This window comes from Myiozetetes cayanensis, unplaced genomic scaffold (genome assembly GCF_022539395.1).
Source record: "Myiozetetes cayanensis isolate MyiCay16 unplaced genomic scaffold, myiCay2020 scf13, whole genome shotgun sequence".
Classification (NCBI taxonomy): domain Eukaryota; kingdom Metazoa; phylum Chordata; class Aves; order Passeriformes; family Tyrannidae; genus Myiozetetes; species Myiozetetes cayanensis.
The window spans coordinates 10,393,859-10,417,252 of record NW_026086937.1 but is presented as its reverse complement, the minus strand read 5'-3'; the positions used below and the strand labels follow the sequence as shown (position 1 = coordinate 10,417,252).

General features: G+C 45.9%; 1 protein-coding gene across 1 annotated transcript in view; it reads left to right on the top strand.

Annotated features, from left to right (window-relative positions):
• Positions 1-22,551, top strand: part of DGKD (diacylglycerol kinase delta) — a 57,572-nt gene extending 35,021 nt beyond the window's left edge. Inside the window, 22 exon segments of the mRNA XM_050307975.1 lie at positions 1,435-1,543; positions 2,289-2,428; positions 3,126-3,210; positions 3,769-3,863; positions 3,963-4,062; positions 4,217-4,490; positions 6,234-6,389; positions 7,141-7,269; positions 8,216-8,312; positions 8,591-8,701; positions 9,423-9,519; positions 10,235-10,342; positions 10,935-11,048; positions 11,456-11,590; positions 13,779-13,832; positions 13,834-13,931; positions 14,671-14,782; positions 14,945-15,037; positions 15,401-15,520; positions 15,841-15,958; positions 17,189-17,319; positions 18,423-22,551. Coding sequence (XP_050163932.1) covers positions 1,435-1,543; positions 2,289-2,428; positions 3,126-3,210; positions 3,769-3,863; positions 3,963-4,062; positions 4,217-4,490; positions 6,234-6,389; positions 7,141-7,269; positions 8,216-8,312; positions 8,591-8,701; positions 9,423-9,519; positions 10,235-10,342; positions 10,935-11,048; positions 11,456-11,590; positions 13,779-13,832; positions 13,834-13,931; positions 14,671-14,782; positions 14,945-15,037; positions 15,401-15,520; positions 15,841-15,958; positions 17,189-17,319; positions 18,423-18,512 — 2,566 coding nt within the window. The 3' untranslated portion in view covers positions 18,513-22,551.
• Positions 22,552-23,394: the final 843 nt, after the last annotated feature.

Genomic DNA, 23,394 nt, shown 5'->3' with positions numbered 1-23,394 from the left:
CATGGTGATATTGGGGAAAGATCTTTTATGAGTGCATTTGGTGCAATTGGTTCTGCCCTGGCATCTTGGTGACATTTCAGACTTTTTACCTAGAATATCTGTAGATTAAAAAAAAAAGGGTGCTGTGGAATAAATTTCTTTAGTGTATGCCTGCAACTCTGCTCCTTATAATAAGAGCCAACACAAAGCAAATTTCCCTCATCCTTTTCTGACTGTGACTCCAAGTCTTTGACTAGAACTGTAGATGCAGGGAACTAAATCTGGGAGCGTCCACTCCTGGATGAGCAACCATTGGGTTCTGCTCTCTTGAGAACTCCTGTGTCCTTTTCCATAGCACATTGCAAAACACTGGCATTTAAAGCTGCAGTGTGCTGTCCAGGGGATGTGTTTGGCTGAAAACTAAGAAGACTTGTAAAATTCAGAGTTTTTCTTCTTCCCTTCCCCAGTTGGACTGACTGGAGAGAGAAATTTTGCTTTTAAGTAAACAGGAGAGAATGGAAGGGAGGGAATCAATTACTTTCTCAAGCTGTGGTGCACAGCTTCTAAAACAGCTGCTCTTCTATGCTCTCTCAAAAGGGAAGTGATAGTATAGGGTAAAGGCTGCTTCTTGATAATTTAAATATTTTCAGCTGGTGCCAGTCAGACTCTACCATAAGATGTTGTAATTTCTGATAGCCATTTTTTATGTGTCAACAATGCCTGATAAAATAAGGATTTCCACGTACTCCATCAAATCCTGTTTAGGTAATAATAATAATAATGAAAAACATACATATAAAACCAAAATAAAAGCAGCTAGTAGGGCTTGAAGGTGTTTAGTAAGAAGCAGAGTTTCAAACAGCTTAAGGAGAGGTTTTTAATTATTGTGGAAAGGGTAAATGGAGAAACTCCCACTGCTGAGCTGTTTGCCTGCCTGCAGGACAGACCAGGCACCAGAGCATTGGTTTGTGTTGCTTTTCTGAAAGGAGGACTAAAGTTTGGGAGGCTTTACATCCTCTTGCAGTTGTCTCCTTGCTGAGTGACTGCATGAAGTTCCATCTTGAAGCTTTACTTTGATTGTGTGGCCTCAGAGCAGCCCAACAGTGACAAGTAAGTGGGCTGCAAGAGGGAGTTAATTCAATGGATAATCAGCTGTCACATGCTTGTTTTCTCTTCTGTACAGACAAAAGTGCCTTGCTTTAGTAGTGGAGCATGTCTGGGAGATATTTCTGTAGTGAATAGCCATTGTAAGTTGCTTAGCTGTATTTATAATTCCTTAATTATAACCATTTTAATTCATCTGGCGTCTGACAGTGACCCATACTCATTGTGAAATCAGAGCCTACAATAAGCAAAGCTGCTGTGTTCATTACCTGGAATGGAATTGTTTATCATTTCTTTCTGTAACAGCTTATTGGTTTTCCCTCTTGCTCTTTTTCTTTCTCTCCTCTGTAGTTTACGCTTATTCCAGAAATTTGACACTTTCCGGATCCTGGTTTGTGGTGGGGATGGAAGTGTTGGCTGGGTTCTCTCTGAAATTGATAGCCTCAACCTTCACAAACAGGTACCTACCCAGGAACTTGGTGGGGTGAAGGAATGAAGTAACAACAGCATGGGCTGAAGAGGCTTTCCTTGGTCATGCAGCTGTAGTTTGCCCCAGGACTGAAGCTGCTGGAAGCTCACTCACAGCAGTGCTCTTCACGAGTTTTCTGCCAGAAGCAGGAGTGGATTAATTCATTATTCCTGACTCCAGTGCTCCTCCACAAGATCCAGCTTTTGGAGTACTCCTGTTCCCTTGCCAGCAGAGACATGCTCTGAAAGGGCTGCAGTTAGAAAACCTGGGAGTTCCACATGGCCTGTGCTCCTCATCTATTTAATTCTTCATCCCTTTAATTCTCGTGGTGTAATTTTGGAGTCTTGGCATAGGCAGAAGCTTCATTGGAGTAGGTGTTTAATTTTAGTTTCCATTTTGTCTGGGAGCTGTCTCTGCTAATTTTACAGAAACACAACAGCACCACCCTATGGTTACATACAAACCTCTGTAGGAGGGGTTACTTCAGTGAGGTGCTCCTTCAGGTAGTACCTGTAAAATGCTCCTCTCTCAATTAACAACTAAAAGCAGAGGAAAATTTTCTACATTTGCATGCTCTCCTGGCTGTTTTCCCCATCCCGTTACTTTCTCCCCACCCTGGGATTAGTTGTGTTTCAGTGACTGGTGTGTTAAGGAACCAGTCATGTTACTTGTGGCTGTTCCTGGCTTGTGTTTTCCCATTTGAATATCACTTTTGGTTTCCTCTTCTCTAATGCAGTGCCAGCTGGGAGTGTTGCCCTTGGGAACAGGGAATGACCTCGCCCGTGTGCTAGGCTGGGGGTCTGCTTGTGATGATGACACTCAGCTGCCACAGATCCTGGAGAAGCTGGAGAGGGCCAGTACCAAAATGCTGGACAGGTGAGTAACCATCCTCTGCTGTGCCAGAGTTGTGTGAAAATACCCTGCCAGGGAAGAACTGAGCTGTCTCGATTCTGCCAAGCTGCTGGACCTCTTACTAATGCCAGATAACTTTTTTCCTTTGATATACCCCTGTCACCCTCTAGCAACAAAAGGTGGTCTGGCTTTCCATGTCACTGCTGCAGAACAAGTGAAATTGCTGATGTTCCGGGTCCTCTCTTCTGTTCCAGAGTTCTCATCAATTGAATTTTTCACCCTTAAAGTCATGACTTATTTCTTTGAGCTATGTTTTTTTTCTTGGTGAACTTGAAACAATTTGTCTTGAGTTTGGCTTAGAAACAAAAGCTGAATGCAGAAGTGGATGTCTGGCCCTAGTATTGATGCCTTCTGTATATCTTTTGTACATTTAAAAATGCTTCTTGTTTTTAGAGTTGCATTTTGGCATCTCTTAGGTTGAATTGAGTAATGCCCATAGAATTTCTGTGGAGAGAGAAGTACAGGGAAGTTCCCTCTGCTATGGAACACTGGTTCATCGTGTCATCCTTCCTCTTCCCTAGTTCAGCCCCTCTGCATTTCCATTCCAACTCTATGGCCCCCCATAGTGCAGTTTGTTCTGCCTTGAGGTTCTAACCTGCTGTGTCCTTTGGATAAAGGATGACATCATCTGCATTGTAGTGACAAGTGTGGTTTTCAACAGGTGGAGCATCATGGTGTATGAAACCAAACTCCCTCGCCAGGCCTCCACTTCCACAGTCGCTGAGGATTTTAATGAGGATTCAGAGGTACCTCCCAGGATGCGGAGAGCAGGGGACTGGAGCCTTGGAGCAGATGAGATGGTAGACAGTGGCTGAGCTCCAGTGGAGCAGACCTGAGCCATGGCTTGGGTGCAGCCAGAGCTGCAAAGATCTGGAGCTTTAAGTCAATGAAGTATTATTGAGAAGGATGGAGATTGGGTTACCAAAGTCAACGAGCAGAATGAGGGATGAGGAGAAGATCCTGGGAACAGGACAGAAAGGAAATAATTGACTTTTATTTGCTGTTGTGACATCAAGTTGTTGAAATAGTGACAAGCTGCGTAGCAGTCACAAAAAAAGTGCTTTTAGATCTGCAGTTGATCAGAGGCTCTTAAGAACTGCACTGCTGATCGTTTCTGGGTTCAGCATTAGTTTTTTCATCAGATGCAGGTCTTCAGTGAGTAACAGAGCCCTGAACTGTGGAACTTTTCCAGGGCAAAAAGAACCTATAGAGTGATAGGTACTCTCTGGGGAGCCAGGGTTGCACAGCATGCGTTGTAATGTTGGGAAGGAGCACCCCAATGACTTGTTTCTGACTGTCAACAGGTGCAGAAGATTCTCTGCTATGAAGACTCTGTGGCTGCTCATTTGTCAAAAATTTTGACTTCTGACCAACACTCAGTGGTCATCTCCTCAGCAAAGTGAGTACTTAGAGGACAACTTCTCTAAGTGGAATCTGCACTGTGGAAATCCTGTGACAATCCTTGCATGACGTTGTTTTCACTCTCTCCTTTGTCCAGGGTGCTTTGTGAGACAGTGAAGGATTTTGTGGCTCGTGTAGGAAAAGCCTACGAGAAAGCAACAGAAAGCTCAGAGGAATCAGAGGTCATGGCCAGGAAGGTAAAATTTGAAAATTGTTTGGCTTTCTACTTCTAAAGCGTAAAACTGCTCTGTTTGCAGAAAACTGGGACAGCAGCAGTTCAGCAGGCACTAAAAAAACGAGCTACCCAGGCCTACTGTTAGTTCTACTCAAATGTTTTTCTTCTCCTTGTAGTGCTGTGTCCTGAAGGAGAAGCTGGACTCATTGCTGAAGACACTGAATGATGAATCTCAAGCATCTTCGTCTCTGCCAAACCCTCCTCCCACCATTGCGGAGGAGACGGAGGATGGGGATGGGTCGGGCAGTGCCTGCGACTCCTCGAGCGAGCGCTCGGTGGGCTCGTCCTGCACGGCGCGGCCCCAGATATTCCGGCCCCGGGAGCAGCTGATGCTGAGAGCCAACAGCCTGAAAAAGGCCATTCGCCAGATCATAGAGCACGCAGAGAAAGGTGACTGCCACGAGTCCTGCTTGGCACTTGTGCAGCCTCTTGAGAAGAACACATTTCCTTTGTTCCAGGGCAGTAGGGCTCTTCATTGACAACAGCTCTCCTGAGCTAGAGAAGCTACTCAATAAGCCTGGTTATTTAGTTTCAGTGCCATCTCTGCCAAGGCCACCAGTGTTGGAAACATTGCTTGGTAAATGAGCCTGAAGATCAAGGTGTTTTCTCTCCCATTGGGCTGGTTTAGGAAGTTCCTGCCCTCCCACGCTCTGTTAATTTGCATTTCCTGTCTGTCCCCACCCATACTACAACTGTGTCAGTGCAGCTGTTTGTATGGCACTGCTGTAAAACAGATCTGAAAATATTTGGGAAGAAAGCATTTTCAGTGTTTTAACTTGGATTGTTTCAGAAATCTCTTTACAGCAGAGCCGAGCAAAACACTGCTGTGGCACAACTGCAAGAGCAGGCAGGAACTTCTTGCCTGAGCTTTGTCCCTGGGAAAAAACTTACAGTGCTGCACCTTTGGTACAAATCAGTTTTGTTCTGTTCTTAACTTCTTAGGCAGGTGACTTTCTCCACACCTTGACCCTTGTCTCTCTCCAGGCACACCCCTCATAGCTCCAAGTTTTATTTCCTTTGAAAGGCATCGGTTTCCCAGATGTTAGTCATAAACAAGAGTTTAACTGAGACCAAAGGAAGTACTTTACAGCTTGTCACTGGAGGTAAAAGCACTGAAGTTGCAGATGTGACGTCAGTGCACACCCAAATGTGCACTATGAACTGTGTAGTAAATTACAAAGCATTGCAGTGGATTTCCAGCACTGCAACACTGTATACAACCTATCCTGAAGGTGAGGCAGTATAGGAGGATGGAAGTGGAGCAAACAGCCTGCTTCTGGTGAAATAGAGGCCTTGACCTCACTGCTGCCCCACTTTGCTGCTGCTTACCTTAGGCCAGTTTGGTGTTTGTGGAGTTCTTATGGAGCCCAAGCAATCTGCTTAATGCAGCCTAAAGTGTTTCTGTTTCTGATGGGCTGGTGCATTGGATTGATGGGCTGGTGGGTTGGATTGCCTCGTGGGTAATTTTGAGGAACTCCAGAGTCAGCACAAGGGAGGGGAAGAGACTGCAAGAAGAGGGGGGCTCATCCCCCTGTGGAGCTGGTAGAGCAGCTGTGGTCAGTTTGGAGCTGTGCCCTGGCAGGGGCTGCTGGGGAGGAAGAGCCCTGTTGATTACATGCAAAGGACATTCTGATTTCTGTAGGCAACGTGCTAGTGTTTAAATCTTATCAGCTCTCCAGCAAACTCCAGCTACATTTCAGACGTGTTTGTTCAACTTTTCCAAACTGTTTTTCTTCTTCCAAAGTATGTAATCTGATTCTTCCCTCTGTTTGAATTGGTTTTTACCAACTGCTATTTTCTTCCTCCTCCAGTGTATGTGTCTAAGTGCCCTTTTCAAGTGGCTTATGTTATTGCGCCACTACAGATTAAGCAAACAGAAAATTCATTAATCACTTCATGTCTGTCTGCGTAGAATTCCTGGCAACATCTAAATGCAAGTAAATGGAAGCCCATCACTTGTAACACAGTTTATATCTCAAGATGCCTGAGTACCTGAGCTTTTTGTTATGCCTGTTCTTTCCTCTAAGGAACTGGGACACTGTAGAGTCCCATCCTGTTTTTATTTACATCAGCGGGAGGTATTCCTTGCTGGAAGAGCTGCGAGAAACTCACCTACTTTCTCTCTCCATACAGCTGTAGATGAGCAGAATGCCCAGACCCAGGAGCAAGAAGGTTTCCTGCTTAATCTGTCATCCTCTGAGGAGGGCAAGGAGCTGAGGAACGAGGATAAAATGCCCCTGCAGTCATCACATGGCAGCAGCTGTGGAGTGTCCAAGGGGAGGAGGAAAGGTACTGCTCTGGGGCCACCAGCAGGCAGGTCTTGCCTGTGCATTCCAGTTCTGTTAGTTGTAAAAAGGGAAGGGGGTGTTACATGTATTACCTGGTGTCTTGTGTTTTTCTCTAATTTTTGCATGATTGCTCTTCAGGCCCCGCACGTTTCTGTGCTGTAGCCTCTGCCTTACACACCCCACTTTTTGCTGCCTCTCTGATGGCTGGTCTGTGATCGTAGCATATGGAGTCTGGGAGTCAGGAATTTTCTTGCACCTTAGCCAGTAATCTGGGTTCTCTTGGCTTTCAGTGCTTGGACAAGGACGGTCTTGAGCATTTTTCATGTCATGTACCTGGTGACATTTCCCTGCCAGATGACAGAGAACAGCAGCCAGTTTGCTTTAATAACTGTGTTATGTGAGTAATTTGTTAGAGATCCCTAACCACTGCAAATATATTTGAAACTTCCCTGAGTATTGGTTGGGAGCCAAATACTCTGTCTTATGCTGCTGGCACCAGCTTTTTTTCATCTCCATTTGTAATATTTTTCCTGTGGCATTTTGGTGCTTCTAGTCTGTGAGGTTTTCTGGCAGCACATATGTAATATCTGTCTCTTAATGACTGGTTCTGTCAACTCTTTGTTTTCTGGTGGCTCACGTGTTTTGCTGTTGAATGAGTCCTGATGCAGCCTTGCTGCTTGGACTGTGCTGCCCTGTGCTGACAGGACAAGCATTATGTTTGTCAATAGCCACGTTTGTGTTGTGTTTTACAGCCTCCAAGTCTCCTTGTGAAAGACTAATAAACAAAGGAAGTTTGTCGCTGGGCAGCTCTGCATCTCTTCCTCCCCAGACAGGAAACCGGGACAACTTGCCAATGCTGAACACAAAAATCCTCTACCCAAGTAAGTGTAACACCCACCTCTTCCCACTGAGGCAGCCAGCTGGAGCATGGGTGACAGCAGCACAGGCTGCAGTCCCCACAAGAGAACATGGAATTGTCCTGCCAGATGCTCTTTTTTGCGGGAGAGAAATCCCTTTGTGGATAACTTCAGGAGGAGGCTTGGAGGGAGCTGCAATAATTTCCAGTTTGTAGCTAAGACCTAGACACAGATTGTCATTAACACTGTGAAGTGGCAGAATTTAGGTGCCAATTGCAAGGAGATACTGATCTCAAAGCAACCTAGAGAAGGGAGATATGAGAAAGGTTTCTGAAGAGTGGCAGCCGTAGGTTGGGAGCAGCAGTCCCTTCGTGTGAGGACTGAAGTCACTCGAAGTGCACAGACGGAGCAGAATTCTCACCTCTCACATCTTGAGCAGCAACTTCTCCCCATCATTGTGGCAGTGTCCTTCCACCTCTTCCTCCAAATTACTTGTACAAATTGCCTCTTCTAGAAGAAGGTAATTTCCTTTCTCTCTGACAAACCTACTGTTTGTTGGTCACCAGTTAATAATTTAAGAAGCAGGAGACAGTAGTTCTTGAGCAACTTGGATAATAACTTCACTTTTACTTCACTAACTGGAGGAGGGACATCGCATGTCTCACCCTGGAACAAAAAGGCTACTGCAGAGAATACACTCCTATTTCCCTTTTCCATGTTCCTGTACAACTTTGCTGCTGGCCTTAGGCAATACACTGTCAGGCAGAAACCCTGCAGGCAGCCCCAGAAATCCTTCTCCTTGTCAAAAGAGCGAATCCTCTGGAGTGGAAGAAAGCACTAATGCTATTTGCTTTCTCCACACATGACAGGCAGAATACATTAACTCTTGTTATCTTGTCTCGGAGATTGAAGTTACTTGTTTTCTGCTTATGGTTAGCCTCACTCTCCTCCGTGGTCAATTTTCCTGCAGATATCCGTGCTGGCATGTCTGGTTCTTTGCCTGGGAGCTCTGTCATCAGCCGGTTGCTGATTCACGCTGATCCCTTTAACTCTGAGCCTGAAAATCTGTGAGTATGTGCAGGGGTTTGAAGGGAGGGAGTGGGCATCTCCTTCCTCAGGAGAAGCAGATTAGTTTCCAGAGCACAGTGACAGGCTGCAGCAGCCCAGAGTTACATGGCTGGGTGCCAGGGAATGGCAGCTTATGGAGTTAGACATGCAGTTACACATCTGACATAGTTGGGCCGGATGGTCTTTTCCAGCCTAAGTGACTCTGAGGGTCTATGTGAGATACACCCCAAATGGCACCTACACTTACGAATGGGAGTTTTGTTCTTCTGATTGGCAGTGAATGTTACACAGAGAAGTGTGTCATGAATAATTACTTTGGAATTGGACTGGATGCAAAGATTTCTTTGGACTTCAACAACAAACGTGATGAGCACCCAGAGAAATGCAGGTGGGTTTGGCTTTTTTGGATTGATGCTAGGAGTGACTGAAACCACTTCATTCTTCTGATGTGGTTTGGAAGCTGATTGTGTACACGTGTTGAATAGGTGTGTTGAGTAAATAATCCTCCTTCGAAGCTTGAAATCATGATGGAGGAGATAAATTACTGATTTATTACTGATCTGTTGTGCTAAAAGATCTTTAAGTAGTTATGTTGGTGTAAATTGAGTGCATTTGTTCTTTTTATGTCATCTCAAAGGTTTTTCTCCTGGGCTATTTAGCCACAAGAGAAGCACAAATGCCGCAAAGGCTGGTTTTGGCCTTGATCCTGTCTTAATACAAACTGCAGGTTTGGCCTTTTGAATACCTGGGCAACTGCAGGCTGCTTTGTGTAGCCTGGGATCGATCCATTTGCTGTACTTGAGCTAATACAGCCAAACACTGTTGATGTCCTGGTGTATGAGATGGATGAGTTCTATGCCAGGGGAGTCTGTGTATGTTTTGGTAGCGTGTGTTACTCAGTCATCCTCAGTTCCTACCTGACATGTATTAAAGGGAAGTAGTTCCCCAACACAAACGGTGACCACTCGGAGTGCGTGACCCTTTTGGAAGTAGAGCACCTTTGTGTTTTAGGACATAGCAGGTATCGTTTCGATGTGAGGTTTTTCTTCCTTCTTAGTGAAAGGGTAAATGTCTGTGCTGACTTTTTCTCTTTTGATTTGCCCCCTCAGAAGTCGTACAAAGAACATGATGTGGTACGGAGTATTGGGGACCAAGGAGCTGCTGCACAGAACGTATAAAAACCTGGAGCAGAAAGTCTTGCTGGAGGTAAGGAATTAGCAGGCTCTTCTGTTCCTAAAACTGGGATACCTGACTGCATCTCCTTCGGGCACTGACTTTGGCACGGTCATTCTTCTTGGTGACATTTGCCTGCCTAAAACAACTAAAAGTGGCTTTTCCTGGTTCTGGAGGATAACTTGTATTCTCAGACCGTAAGGGAAGTATCATCCTGCTGGAAAGTATTTACTGTTCCCAGCCCAGGGTTCAGCATGGATTGTTATGGTACATGTGGTATCTCATGTGAACGCTTATTTTAGGTATAGTAGATGCAGTGGAAAGCTCTTGATTTGACTGTACTATAATGTGTATCTAACTGGGTAAAATTGCTGCTGTACAGGCCATGTACAACATAAACAGGTAATGTGCAGGAGGAGCCCCTCATCACATAGGTGTTTCGTGAGTTTTATTGCCCTCTCTGGAGGAACAAACCAGGAGGTTTTGCCAAGCCTCTCAGGTGTTCCCTGTTCCTGTTAAAGGAAAAGAGGCAACAGTATCTCTCTAAAATCCATGTCTGCCAAAAGAGGTGTGGCTCTTGAGACTGGAGTGGATACCTTCTACTCTGCTAGGTCAGAAATAAACGGGTCGGAACCTGAATTAATGTATTACTAAGCTGTGCCGGCTGTTTTCTGTTCTTAGAGCATGTGCTTGGCAGGAGGGGCTCTCCTGCTGAGCTGAGAGCAGTGTTGCCTTCTTTTCTGTGCAGTGTGATGGGAGGCCAATCCCTCTGCCCAGTCTCCAGGGAATTGCTGTACTCAACATCCCCAGCTACGCAGGAGGCACCAACTTCTGGGGGGGAACCAAGGAAGATGATGTGAGTACTCTCTAAGGCAATCCAGGAAATGTTTCTACTTACTGTTGCTTTTGAAGTCACAACCCCTGAGAATAGTGCTTGGAAGAAGAGGGCAAGGGGCCTGTCTGCTTGTACTTTTTTTGGGAAGTGGGTAAGATACTGAAATTCAGTCTTTAGGAGCTTCATACCCAGGCAGTCTGTAATAATTCAGAACAAACATCACCAGACCATTTGGAGCTGCAGGAAGTGTTTTAGGTTGGCCTTGTCCCCATAGACTGGCCGAAAAGTAAAGCCCCTTGAAGGAAAAGGCAGGTAGATTTACTCAGAAACATTGTATTTATTGAAGGAGTGCCTACTCTGTGAAGAATAATTATTGCCGTGTGTCCTACAGCCTGGGTGTCTGCATTATACTTTAGCCGTTGGAAGCACAGTGGAACTATCAAGCCTGCTAGCTCACTGCAGATCATCAGCTTCCAGCCTTCTTGTTAATCTTACACAGATTAAAGTGTACATTTGAAAGCCGACCCCCAGATCTGCACCAGTAAGGGGTTAAAGGAAACCTCTTCAACAGAGCTGTTTGTCAGCTGAATTCTCTCTCCCCTGTATCTGGCAGACATTTACAGCCCCTTCCTTTGATGACAAGATTTTGGAGGTAGTGGCCGTGTTTGGCAGCATGCAGATGGCAGTGTCACGTGTGATCAACCTGCAGCACCACCGCATTGCACAGGTATCACCCGCTTCTGTGAGCTCCTCGTGCCTGCCCCCTCTCCAGCTGGTGACTTGGGAGCCAGTTTCAGTCAGTAAAGCCCTCCTTTGTGCTCTCTCTGGTCCATGGAAAGAGCATCCTCCAGGGCTGGAAATGAGAATACTGAGGGGCGATTTGAGCGTGGAATTGTTTGCTGGCATTCACTGTAGTAGGAGTTAGACCAACAACTCAAATGCAGATTCATCCAAAGACACAGCAAGTGCTCCATGCTGCTCAAGGGCAGGGCGTGCCCTGCCACCCAGACATGGGTGCCTCAAGTTGCACCAAAGTTACAGCACCTGGGGAAGGGCTTTGCAGAGACAGAGAATGGCTCATGCTCTTGGAAAACCAACATTTTAGAGCTTTTCTGATGCAGTCACTTCTTGCAGTGTCGGACGGTGAAGATAGCAATCCTTGGAGAAGAGGGAGTTCCCGTGCAAGTGGATGGAGAAGCCTGGATCCAGCCTCCAGGTTACATTTGGATTGTTCATAAGAACAGGGCACAGACCCTCACCCGAGACAGGGTAAGAGCAGTCTTGCATACACTCTTGCAGCACACGTGTTTTTTTATGGCTCATATGTGACAACATATGAGAATGTGGCAACAGCCACACGTGAATGTTATCTTTGTGAATGCAAGCAGCATATCTTGTTACACACCATAAAGCTTTTGGGAAAGAATATGATCAGATTTCCCCACTTGGGAACTGGCATAAATAAGGTTGTTTATGCAAGCTTGTTTTACTTCCTTTTCTGGGTGCCTGGTGATAGTGTTTCTTAACACGCTTGCATGCTGTTTTTCCCACAGGGTGCCTGCCTCACCAACTACCACGGATTGTCTAGATTCAGATGGTTAATATCTTAATTTCTCATTACTGCTCAGTATGTGGCTTATACCTCATTGACCATGTAAAGCAGCATCTTATGCCTTGTTCAGAAGTGTTTGTCAGTCTCATCTCGTAATTTTCAAATATATCTGATGAGAATTAGCAGATAAGGAAGCCTCCTTGCTCTTTTACTGCTCTTTTACTGGCTGAGTGGGGTAAGCCAAAGGAGGGGATAAAGGCTTTGCTGTGGCACAGACAGGCCACTGGTTCCTCCCAGTTCTGTGACTGTCCCCACATAAGCAGTTAAGTTGAGAGCAGCTCTTAATACTTTCCACCAGTTTCCAGAGCAAATCAAGGTCCTCTGCAAAAGACTCCTCTGCTGAATTACAAGAAAAGAGAGAAGAGCAAAGAGAAAAAGGGAAAGCAGCCCCGATACAGGCAGGAAGTTATAAACATGGTGGTATGAAGAGAAAGCAAAGGTGGGCATACAAAGCCACTGTGGGTAATGATCACAGAACCATGGAATGGTTTGGGTTGGGAGGGACCTTAAAGGTCATCTAGTCCAACCCCCTGCAGTGAACAGGGACACCTTCCCCTGGAACAGGCTACTTAAAACCCTGTCCAACCTGACCGTGAATGTTGCCAGAGATGAGGCAGCCACCACCTCTCTGGACAACCTCTGCCAGTGTTTCATGACCTGCATCGTATGAAATTTCTTCCTGATACGTAGTCTGAAGAGAGAGAGCAAGGGGGAACATAATTCCTGCTGAAATGGTAAAGGGAGGGAAAAAAGGAGAGGCAGCTTTTGTGTGGGTATGGTGGGAAAGATGGAGTGAAGCACAAGAGGTAGAGAGGACACAGCAGTCCCTTATGGGTGTGCTGTGTTGGGCCACCTGAAGCCATGGTTGTGGTTGTGCCAACCCATTCCTCACTGCCTGCAGACCTGGTTTTTCAGGCATGGAATTGCTACTGAGGAATAGGTTCCAGTTTTGCAGAGCAACACTCAAGTTTGTCTTAGCCATGGGCTTATCCTTGTTTTTCCTGCTGTCCTTTTGGTGATCGTGGCACACCCCTTCGTTCAGGGAGCAAAACTGTCCTATTCAGTTGATGAAGTGGGGTCCTCTCTTCATGCATGTGACCCCTGTACCTTTGGTAACATTTTTCAAATGTGATTTTGGATGTATAGTTTCCTAAACTGAAGATGGAAAAACTCAAATTCCCTTATGTGGCCTCATCTGGACCAGTGAAGAGTCATCAGCAGGACTGAGATCAGGTAGCTTGCGCTGAGCTGACAGAGCTGACTGAGCCTGACAGAGTCCTGGAGGAGGGGCAGTAGGGGAAGGGATTACTTTACCACAGGGCTCCACAGTTTTTATTCTCACTGTATTCTCACACCGCTGGCTGCTGCCAGGAATATCAATAAGGGTGCAAACAGGACAGGTCCTAGCTCTGAGTTCAGCTGCTTGATCCACCAGTTCCTAGGGAAACACCATTTACTTCCAGGTATGGAGGAGCCTTGAACATTTTTAATTTCAAGCTCTGAGGTGTCACAGTAATAGTGAAGTTTAGAGGTGATAGAGCTACTCAAAGAAAAAGGCTACCACCACTAGGAAATGGATGGATTTTTACTAGTCTGGCCCTTGGAACTGGCCTACCAATTTTGACTAAAACTGTGCTTAAACAAAAATTAAGGCAAGGCAAGCATGTGGCATGGAAAACTTCAGTCCACCCAGCTAGTTAGCGAAGTTTCAAGCATCTCAGCAACTGGGTCCTGCAATGAAATGTGTCTGGACCAGATCTACATGTTTTACAGGTGTAGGCACAATCACTGGGTTTTTACAGGAGCTTCACAAGGTACCTGATAGTTTGCTTGTTGTGTTTTTAGGCATTTGAGAGCACCCTCAAGTCCTGGGAGGACAAACAGAAGTGTGAGTTGTCGCCGACCCTCCTCTTTCTCTCTGCAACCAGAGATCATGTCTGAAGAGGAATCCACTCAGATCAACCAGTTTGGTCAAGCTGCAGGTGCTCTGATCCACAGGTGCGACTCAACCTGCTTTTGGTGATAGAGCCCTCCTCTGGGGCCTGAAGTCATACCTCCTGTTCCTGGAGATGTTGCTGTTCACTCTTACCCTCTGCAGTGCTGGTCCATGTCACTGGGAGCAGCCTCATTCATTATGCACTGTCCCACAGCACGAGGACTGAAGTTGAATAAAGTTTCTTAGGCCATTGTGAACAAAAAAATATTACTGTCGTGAGCAAACACGGATACTTTAATCCTGAAAGAACCCGTTATCTTTGAATATAAATTACTTTTTATCAGAAAAGAAACAAAAGCCTCTCTGGGAGCTCAGATGACAACCAGGGTTCTTGTAACCCTGATACCCAGTAGAGATTTTTTGGAAGAAGTCACTGTATGCTCATCTGTTCGTCCTTTAGTCAGGCATTCTGCACCATGGTCTGGGCTCCTGAGAGAAAATTCCCAGAGTCATCAGAGAAGTATTAATTAAGTTGCCTTAAGTGCAGGTGCCTTTCACTTCACTGTGGCCACACTAAAATGTCTGGGTTGTATTTCACACTGATCCTAATCTGTGTGCAGAACTGAACGTGCACCTGTGAGATCTGCCTGTGTGTGCTCACTGTGGGGGAAGAGCTGCCCTGCTCCTGCTGTGCCCCAGCCCTGCCTGTGTCGCTCAGATGGGTGTCAGGAGGAGATCCCCAGTCAGAAGAGATCTCCTGCTTTGAGCATGTGCTGATGCAATCTGTCATTCTCTCTTTAGCATTCGAGAAATAGCCCAATCCTATCAGGACATGGAACAGGAGCTTGCCCATGCTGTCAATGCCAGCTCCAAGTCTATGGACAAAGTCTACGCTAAATCCAAGTCTACAGAGGTACTTCACTCACTTGGCATCTCCCATTTTGTCCTTGCTCCATAGCTCTTGGTTTTCCTTTCTGATTGATCGTAGGCCCTGCTTGTCTAAGACTTCTTCCTTTTGACTGCTCAGACCTCTGCACTTCCAGGCTTAACTTGTGCATGAATTGCTTCCCTGCAGGGTCTGAACTGCAGCCTCGTGGTAGAGTTGGTGAATAATGTCAAAGCCCTGCACAACGAGACAGAGCTGCTGCTGGCAGGCAAGATGGCTCTGGTAAGGAGCACAAAGCAGGAGGAAAGCAGCCTCTCACTTCCTCCCCTCTCCTCCCTTGGCATAACATTTTGCTGGTCTTGGGCTTCCTTGTCTTTGTAACTCTACAGTCAGTTTAAATGTTATCATCCTGGAATTAGGATGGTTTTGCTACATGGGCATGATGAGCTGTGAAAGGTAGACTCTGTTGAGTTTGGAGCTCAGAACAGATGAGAATCGTTGACTTGGTAAGGTCTGGGCAGAGTGCCTGCTGTGCACTTCCTTTTAGGAGGAACTGCTTTGTTAGCTAGCAATTTTGAGGCAAGGGCCTGACTGTGTGTTCCACCATGTGGTTTTAACTCTGCTTTGTTTCCATTTCTGATCTAGCAATTAGATCCTCCCCAGAAGGAGCAGCTCCAGGCAGCCCTGGCAGACATGGACCTCCAGCTGAGGAAGCTGGCTGACATCCCTTGGCTGTGGCAGCTTATGGAGCCCTGTGATGAGGAGGTGAGGAGGACCAGGGCTATTTTTTCCCTGGCTGTTCTCTTTTTCCCTACTTGGCTGTGACTATATGACTGATGTGAGAAAACATCGTTAAGAAGGAAACTCAACCCCCTAGGGCTAAAGAAAGTAATTTCCTGCTAAGATCCCTTGGCTGACATGGGATCAACTTTCTCTGCTTCCTTTCCTTTCTTGATCAGAATGAGTTTAGAATTTTTTCCCTTTCTTACAGGATCACAGAGCTGAGCTTGACAGTGGTTGTTGCTCTTGGTCCATTCCAATCAATTTGTGACTGAGAGCCTGATTTTCCCTTTCTGTTCTTACAGAACCAGATGCTGGATTATTCTAAACGCAGCCGCAGCGGCAAATTCCGCCTGGTGACCAAGTTCAAAAAGGAGAAGAACAATAAAAATAAGGAGACTCATAGTAGCATGGGACTGCCGGGTACCAAGTCTGCTCATTCACTGTATCTCTTTGTCACACTGGTGTGCTCACACTACTGCCTCTTCTTTGTCTGTCTCCTCACATATTCCTCCTGTTTTCTCCTGCATCTGCCTTTTCTTGGAGGTTTACTCAGTTGTCCTCATGTGGCAGAGTAGCTTATTGCTCCTTTCTGAGTCATGATCCCCCAGTACCACGCAAACATTCCTGAGCAGGAACAGGAGGTACCCTCTGAAGAATTCTCTCTACGTATTTCCAGGGATATTTCAGGGGGCGTTTAGAGAAGTGAATTTGAGGATTTTGGCATTTTAAGTATCAAAATGACTGTGGGGCCCAAGTCCGCATAACTCCAAGTTTCTTCACTGCTAATTCTCTGTGATATGGTAAATGTTGTTTTCTCATTGATTCACCTTCAGATTTTAATCAAGTTTCATGTCTAATTGGTTGGGGATCAGCATCACCACAGGTGCACCCTGACCTTTAATCCTACTGGTCAGTAGATAAAAACTGGCCACGAATCAACAAGTTGCCATTCAAGACACTTTCTCTCCAAATTGGGTTAGTTGATTTTTGGTTTGTGCTCTCCTTATGAAAGCTTTCTTCTAAAATTCAGAAGTACTACCTGTTCTGTGGGCTCCTGGGTCCTGTCCTCTGCTGTGGAGTTGTGGGTACAGTCTCCTTTTGTCTGACAGGCTGGTGTTCATTTGTTGCCTCCCAGAACTTGGAAACTTTATTACTCTCTTATTTAGAGGCTCTGCAAGAAGGTGGAAGTCTAAACTTCTAAACTCCTCCTCTTTTCCTCAGACAAGGAGGAGTTTGCCATTTTGTTTACCGAGCACAAGCGGTTGTACATAATAGCAAAATAATCTGTGTTGTGATTCTTTATCATGTATTTTATGAACCTGTTGTTTTGTACAGAGAAGAGTATCAGTGAATTGACTCTTCCAAAGCATGGGGGTAAACTTTAAAAAAACATATCCAATCCCATCAAAACACACATGCACTTCTTCCTGGCTGTACCGCAGCAGGCCTCTACTTAAGGGAACACCTCTTACCTCTCTCTGTCCTACCTCCTCCGTTTGAGATCGTAGGCCATGCCGCCCTCCCCTCGGTTTGAGGCTGTGGTCCTGGCTGCCCTCCTGCTCTGGTACTCCGTGCTGTGGTGTCCTCATCTCTCACTGTCTCCTGGGATTCTGGGTACTCAATGCACTCCTGCTTTTCCGTCTCTAACAGTTCACCTCTGGGGAACGGAGGAGGTTGCGGCCTGGCTTGAGCATCTCAGTCTTTGTGAGTATAAGGATATCTTCATCCGCCATGACGTCCGGGGCTCTGAGCTCCTGCACCTCGAGCGGAGGGACCTCAAGGTACTTTCATAGTTGGCTCATGAGAAATAGCCAGCTGCATCTGCATGACTTCTGTGCTGAATGTGCTTGGAAGTGGTCTGCCTGCTGTTCATTCCAGTGCCCTGGCAAGACGAACAGGGTCATTGCAGTCTCGTTGTATTTTCTCACTGGTTTAGATCACCTGGTTTTTAATAGCAGGGAGGTGGAAGAGGTAGGAGGTACTTGAGGGACAGGCTGTCCAGTTCTGCCACAGTCTTCTGGAGATGTGATACAGTCCAGCATACAGATTGCAGATGGTGTTCTTGAGAGTCTCTGATTTTAATGATGGAACTCTTCAACTTCTCAGCTGCTGTCCCATCTTTGCAGAACATGCTGTGATTGGAAAAAATTGGTTCTTACTATGCAGTGACTGGACAAATAGATCATCACACTTCTTTGTTACCAGACAAAGTGATTGTGCCCTTTGATGAGGCTCATAGACAGAATCTTTTTGAATAGTGCTTAGCAATCACATTGCACAACTTCTCATCTCCTCACCGGAAGATGCTGTCTCTACAGAGAGAACTTGAAAGTGCTGGTTCTTTGTATGTGCAAGAGACTTATGTCATCATTGTGGTCACTTGCATAGAGCAGGAAAACACTTATGAAGTGGTTTGTGGCATTTGTCAAATGCTCCTTGGATCTCCTGTGTGACTTTGACTGTGTTCCCATTGGGAGGTTTGCTGTGACCTGTGTGGCTGATCCATCCACATGCCATCCAGCTGCACTGGGTTTTGTTGCATGGTAACCAGTTACTTGATGTGACTGGTTGGTTGTTCCTGCATGTTTTGGCTGCTAGCTTAGGTCCTTGATCTGTGTGCTCTTTCTGTTCTCTCAGCCTTTGACAGCCAAAGGAATTTGTGTTTCTGGCTAACAGTCTGCTGTTGTTTTCTGTGCCTGCTCTGCATTCCTTAGTAGCTTTTTGATATGTGGTTGGAGGTGCTGTTTATAACCCTCAGGTTTGTTATCTTTCTGGTTGGTTTTCTCCTCTCTGTAACTGGCTGATTAGTTTGTAACCATTGCTTGGCCACCTGGAATTTCCCCTCTGCCTTTCTCTGAAGGTAAGGTTTTCTCTTTTCTTCCAGGACCTGGGTGTGACCAAAGTGGGTCACATGAAGAGGATCCTGCATGGGATCAAGGAGCTGAGCCGGAGTACTCCTGCCAGCGAGGCTTAGCCTCTGTTTTCACAGCCTGTGTCTACCATTCCCCCTAACTGCACAGCAGTCACCTCACCGAGCAGATGCGCTCACAACTGTCTCTGCTGAGCAGCCACGTTGGAGCTGTTCAGAGCTCATATCAACCAAGCATGGTGCTACTTTTTCCTGTGGGGTACGGCTGCATCCAGTTGAGAGGCACCTGACCTGCGGTCGGCAGAGCCTCCCGGAGGGAACCCGCTCGCTGTTGGAAGAGCCATGTCCTCTGATGTGGGAAGTTCTGGTTCCAGTGACAGTGCAAGACTCCTGAGAACTGCAACACAGCTACCTTTACTGGATATCTTCATCACAGTAGAATCATTCAGGGCAAAAGATATATTGGCCAGTCTTAGTTCAGGAGCATCTGACAGTCTCTTCAGACCCAAAACTTTCCCACTCATCTCTGTGCCACACCTGTATTAGCGTATATAAGTGGGACAGAGTTTGTCCTTGTGTCTTAGTGCTCCCTTTTTTATGCACCTGTAGTTGCATGCGATTTGTATCCGAAATTCAAAGCCAGTACAGACCTCCTCCGATGAATATCAGTGATTCTCACTCACTTATGCCTTTGCAACAAACAATGCATGTGGTTCACCAGCTGGCCGGGCCTTCCACTGGGCCTGGCTCTCCTGTCCCAGCCAGGGGCAATGGTACAGCATCAGGTGTTCAGGCATCAAAAACAACTGTTCAGAAATTCTGGTAGTAAGAAAAGACAAAGTTTTGGGGAGCCAAAAGGTTGATTGCAGGAGATCAGCTCTGACATTCCCTCTTCTGAATTGATCTTCAGGAGACCAGATAAAAGGGAGAGGAAAGCTAATGAGGTGTTTGGGCAGCATGGGAAGTGTAACATAAGGAAGTGAGATATGGGATAATTTGCTCCATCTTGGTGGAGGGAGCAGAATGATGGACAAGAGCCTGCCCATTTAGTGCCACTTCTGTGGCCACAAACAAGAGAACTCTTTCTCTGCCTCAGCTTGCAGTGTAGAAAACTATTTCTGTCACAAAATCTGTGATTTATGTCTAATACTTGCATCTTTTCATCTGTCTTGGTCTTAATGGCTCTTCCACCTTGCTTGTCTCTCTTGCTGCTTGCTCCTTCACTCTGAGGTGATACCAAAAGATTAGGATGGCTCAGTAGCCCTGAGAGAGATGCCATGTCTTCTCAAACATCAGAGCACTGAGAGAAGGAGGATTGTTACTGAGCACGTGAGCATCGTCATGAAAACTGGAGTATGTTGTTAAATTGCCTTTGGTACCATCAACAGTGTAGCATGGAAAAATTGATGCATCTGACTCAGAGTTTCTAGGTGCCTGACCCCAGCTGGGTGACTGTTAAAGCCCAAGAGCAGCATGGGTAGTTATATCACCATGTTTATCGCTGCGATGGAAATTCGAGAACAGCCAGTGTTGGGAGACAGCAGAAATTTTTAACTGCTCTGCCATTTTGTGTGTGTTTTATTTTTTTATTATTACAGAGTGGCACCTGTCTGACTGTGGCTGCAGACAGAAAAGGCCACATACACAGTAGCATAAAAGATCATTTCTTGAGGACATCATTCTTTGTAAGGATTTTTATCAAATTGATATCACTTCTCTAGTCCAACAACAAGCAGTCAAGCTAGCTTATGTAAAAACTTGTCAGCTTATAAAGGTTCTGGGCTGATTTCATACTGGGCAAACTCCATTGAATTCTCTAGTATTTCACCAAGGGTTATTCCAGCTCTCCCTGTCTGTCCTAACCAGTCACCCACATCTCCTCTCAGCCTGGTGAGTGACAGGTTTTGCTCATGAGAAGATAAAAGAAGACTAATGTGCTTGATCCAGGTAGAAACATTTCTGGTATAAATACTGTGGGGACTGAGCAAGAAATATGTCCAGCTTTGCCCTGAATTTGTTTTTCCTACCTATGCATTGGCAGTTGCTTCCATAGCTGTATTTTTATTTCTCAGTACAGACCCCCCTCACTACATTGAATTCCTGAGGTATCAGATCGATAAGAATTGCAGATATACTGTATTTTTCCAGTTGCTTGGTGATGCCCAGAGCAGTGTGTGGATGAGAGTGAGAAGAAGCCTCCCCTAAGGAGAGCTCCTCCCTGCTGCCAGGGTGGTGCAGCCCACTGCCCATCCCGGGAATGGGCCTGGCTGGGACATCCGTGTGCCTTCCCAGGAGAGTGCAGCAGGGGAGTGAGGCAGGTGGCAACTCTGGAGGAGAGGTGAGATCTGTGTTTGTTCCTCTTTGTGGTGAAGGAGCTGTTTTTGCTCTGAACTTTCCCCAGGCCACCTTGTGGTTAAAGATGCATAAACAAAATGCACTTACCTTGCCTGCATAATCCCTGAGGGATTAAATTCCTGCCTCCATAGAAACAGCTCCTCTCTACTCTTCCTGCCCAGAGCAACAGAGGAATCCAAAGAGTTCTTACATTCAGGCATGTTCCTTAATTCTTGCCATATCTGTCAATATTAGTGATCTGCTCTCAGTGATGATGCCTGCACAGACCCATCTTCCTTTCTCTTGCTTTTATGATCTTTGTGTCAATGCCTTCAGATCCTTTTTGTGTGCATGCACATTTATCAAAGAGTTGAGAGCCAGTATATTCCTGTCTGTTGCTTATCAGAGGCGGGGAGGGAGTTCTACCTTCTTTTAAGAGCTAGAGAATGGGATCCACATTTTTAACCTGAGTGCCTTTGAATATTTATTAAGGTATAGATCTAACAGAAGGGTCATAGCTCTGTCTATCTTACTGGAAATAATGCAGATTTCTGTTGCAGAGATTTTGTGAATAGATGAAGACAGTTTGTCTTGAACAACAGTGAGAGCCATCTGCAGAGTAGAGAGCTGAACTCCTGGCCACATTATTCCAAGTTCCTCTTCTGGCATCTGATAAATTTTTGTGGGAGAGAAACTCAGGAAAGACAATTATTAAAAATCTGCTGCTTTGCCAAAAAAGAGACTGTCCAGCAGTCTCAGGTAAACACCAGCTTGAGAGAAGCTAGGACTGCACATATCACACAGTGTTTAGTCTCTTAAAAATACAACTCCTGTGAGAGCCACGTGGCACCTTCTGTTCATCATCCCTCCCCTTGGCAGGGGCTGCAACGACCTGGGCATAGGGTTCCTTCTAGGAAGAGGTTTCGGTCTGTTCTCACACTCTGGCACAGTCCTGGATGTTTAATGGCAGATTCTGGGGAATGACGTTTGGGTTAAGTGGGGTTTGCATGCAGGGGGGACTCGAGGGACATTTGGCCCGTGAAGCAGCTGCCAGTGGTGCCCTGCTCTGGGCTCCCTTTGTGAGGGCTGATCCAACCTGTCTGTTCTGGCTGGGGGGATCTTCCTGCCCCCTGCTCTGCAGCAGAGGGAGCTGTGCCACTGCGTGCCCAGAGCTGCTGCCTGGCTGGGCTGCACACGAGCCTGGGGCCTTCCAGCTCTGCCAAGGCCTTCAGTGCCAGTCCTGGGAATGTTCCTGCACCCAAATCGAATGGGGCTTCATTCGTTGTTTTAGTGTTATTTAAAAACGTGCGTACTAGCGACCTGATTTATAAAGACTGTTTACAAGAAGTATTTTGTATCTTAAGATGTGTGTACTGTAAAAAGAAAAAAAAAAAGGAAAGGATGAAAAATGATGCTTTTCTACAACTATCAGCAGTGACTGCATGTCCATATCATTGTCCACCGACCGTTGTTCCTCAGGGGTCTCCCCGCCATCCCTATGATCCTGTCAAAAGCATAGGGAAGCAAGTGAATCCCTGTACAGTCTTGGGAAGAAGGTTTTGTGCCTTAAGAATGGGACCTGCTTCCCTCCTATTTATTATGTTAATTTATACAGTGATTATCACGGAAATGTCTCTTGTATTTTTTTTTTGTACATAGTTTACTGTTGATTGTTGTAAATAAGTTTTTCTTGTATATAAAGTAAACATGTTTCTGAGCTTCCAGTAAGGATTCTCTGTTACTGATTTTGTTGTGAGAGGGCTGCTGTGCCCCTCTGGTGGGAACCAGCTAATAAAAACCTGTGCTGTGATCAAGTGGCTTTATCTGACTTGCATCCGAAGTTCAGAGCTGTTCCTTAGAGAGGAGCGAAATGGTAGATGGGAGTGTCGTAGATTAGTTTTGTAGCAGCTTTTTGTGCTGGTTTAATTGGAGTAGAAGACATCGGGTCACAGTTTATTTTCATTAGCAGTGAAGAAAAGATGTTTTAAATGTGGTGGTTGTGCTGGTGCTCATCCTGCCCACAGCTCTGCTGTCTGCAAACCCCCAGCTCGATGGGAGACACTGCCGGGAGCACAGCGGGGGTTGTGTTGGTAACTCGTGTTTGCAGAGCTCCCGTGGGTGCTGCGTCCCTGCCATGCCAGGGGGAGAGGGGAGCACTCCACCTACTGCAGGCAGTGTATACAGTGACTGCAACCAGTGAAGGGGCATTTACAGCAATGTGGGAGAAGGGAGTTTTTCTCATGGAATGTAGAAACTCAGTGCCATAAAAGGACACCTGTAAACTTGATAGAGTTTGGAGGTGTTTGGGTGAGCAGCCCATAGAGCTGATTGTGATAAGCTTTCTCTCCTATCTGCACAAATTGGTGTGTTCATAATAAGATGCTGACAGGAAACTTCCAGCAGACTAATTTAAACTGAGAGGATGGTTGTAGAGTTCCACAGTACTGTTGCAAAGTAGATGGAAAGTAAGTTATAATGGTTGTGAATATTTTCTATGTGAAAAACACCTTTGTACTTGATAGTTAAATGGAAGTGTGGAGAGATACTTTATGTGACAGGAACATGAGAAATCATACTAATGTTGTATACTCTTGCAAGATGAAAATGGTAAAACTGATCACTACAACCTTAGTTACCTAGAGCAGGAATAAGG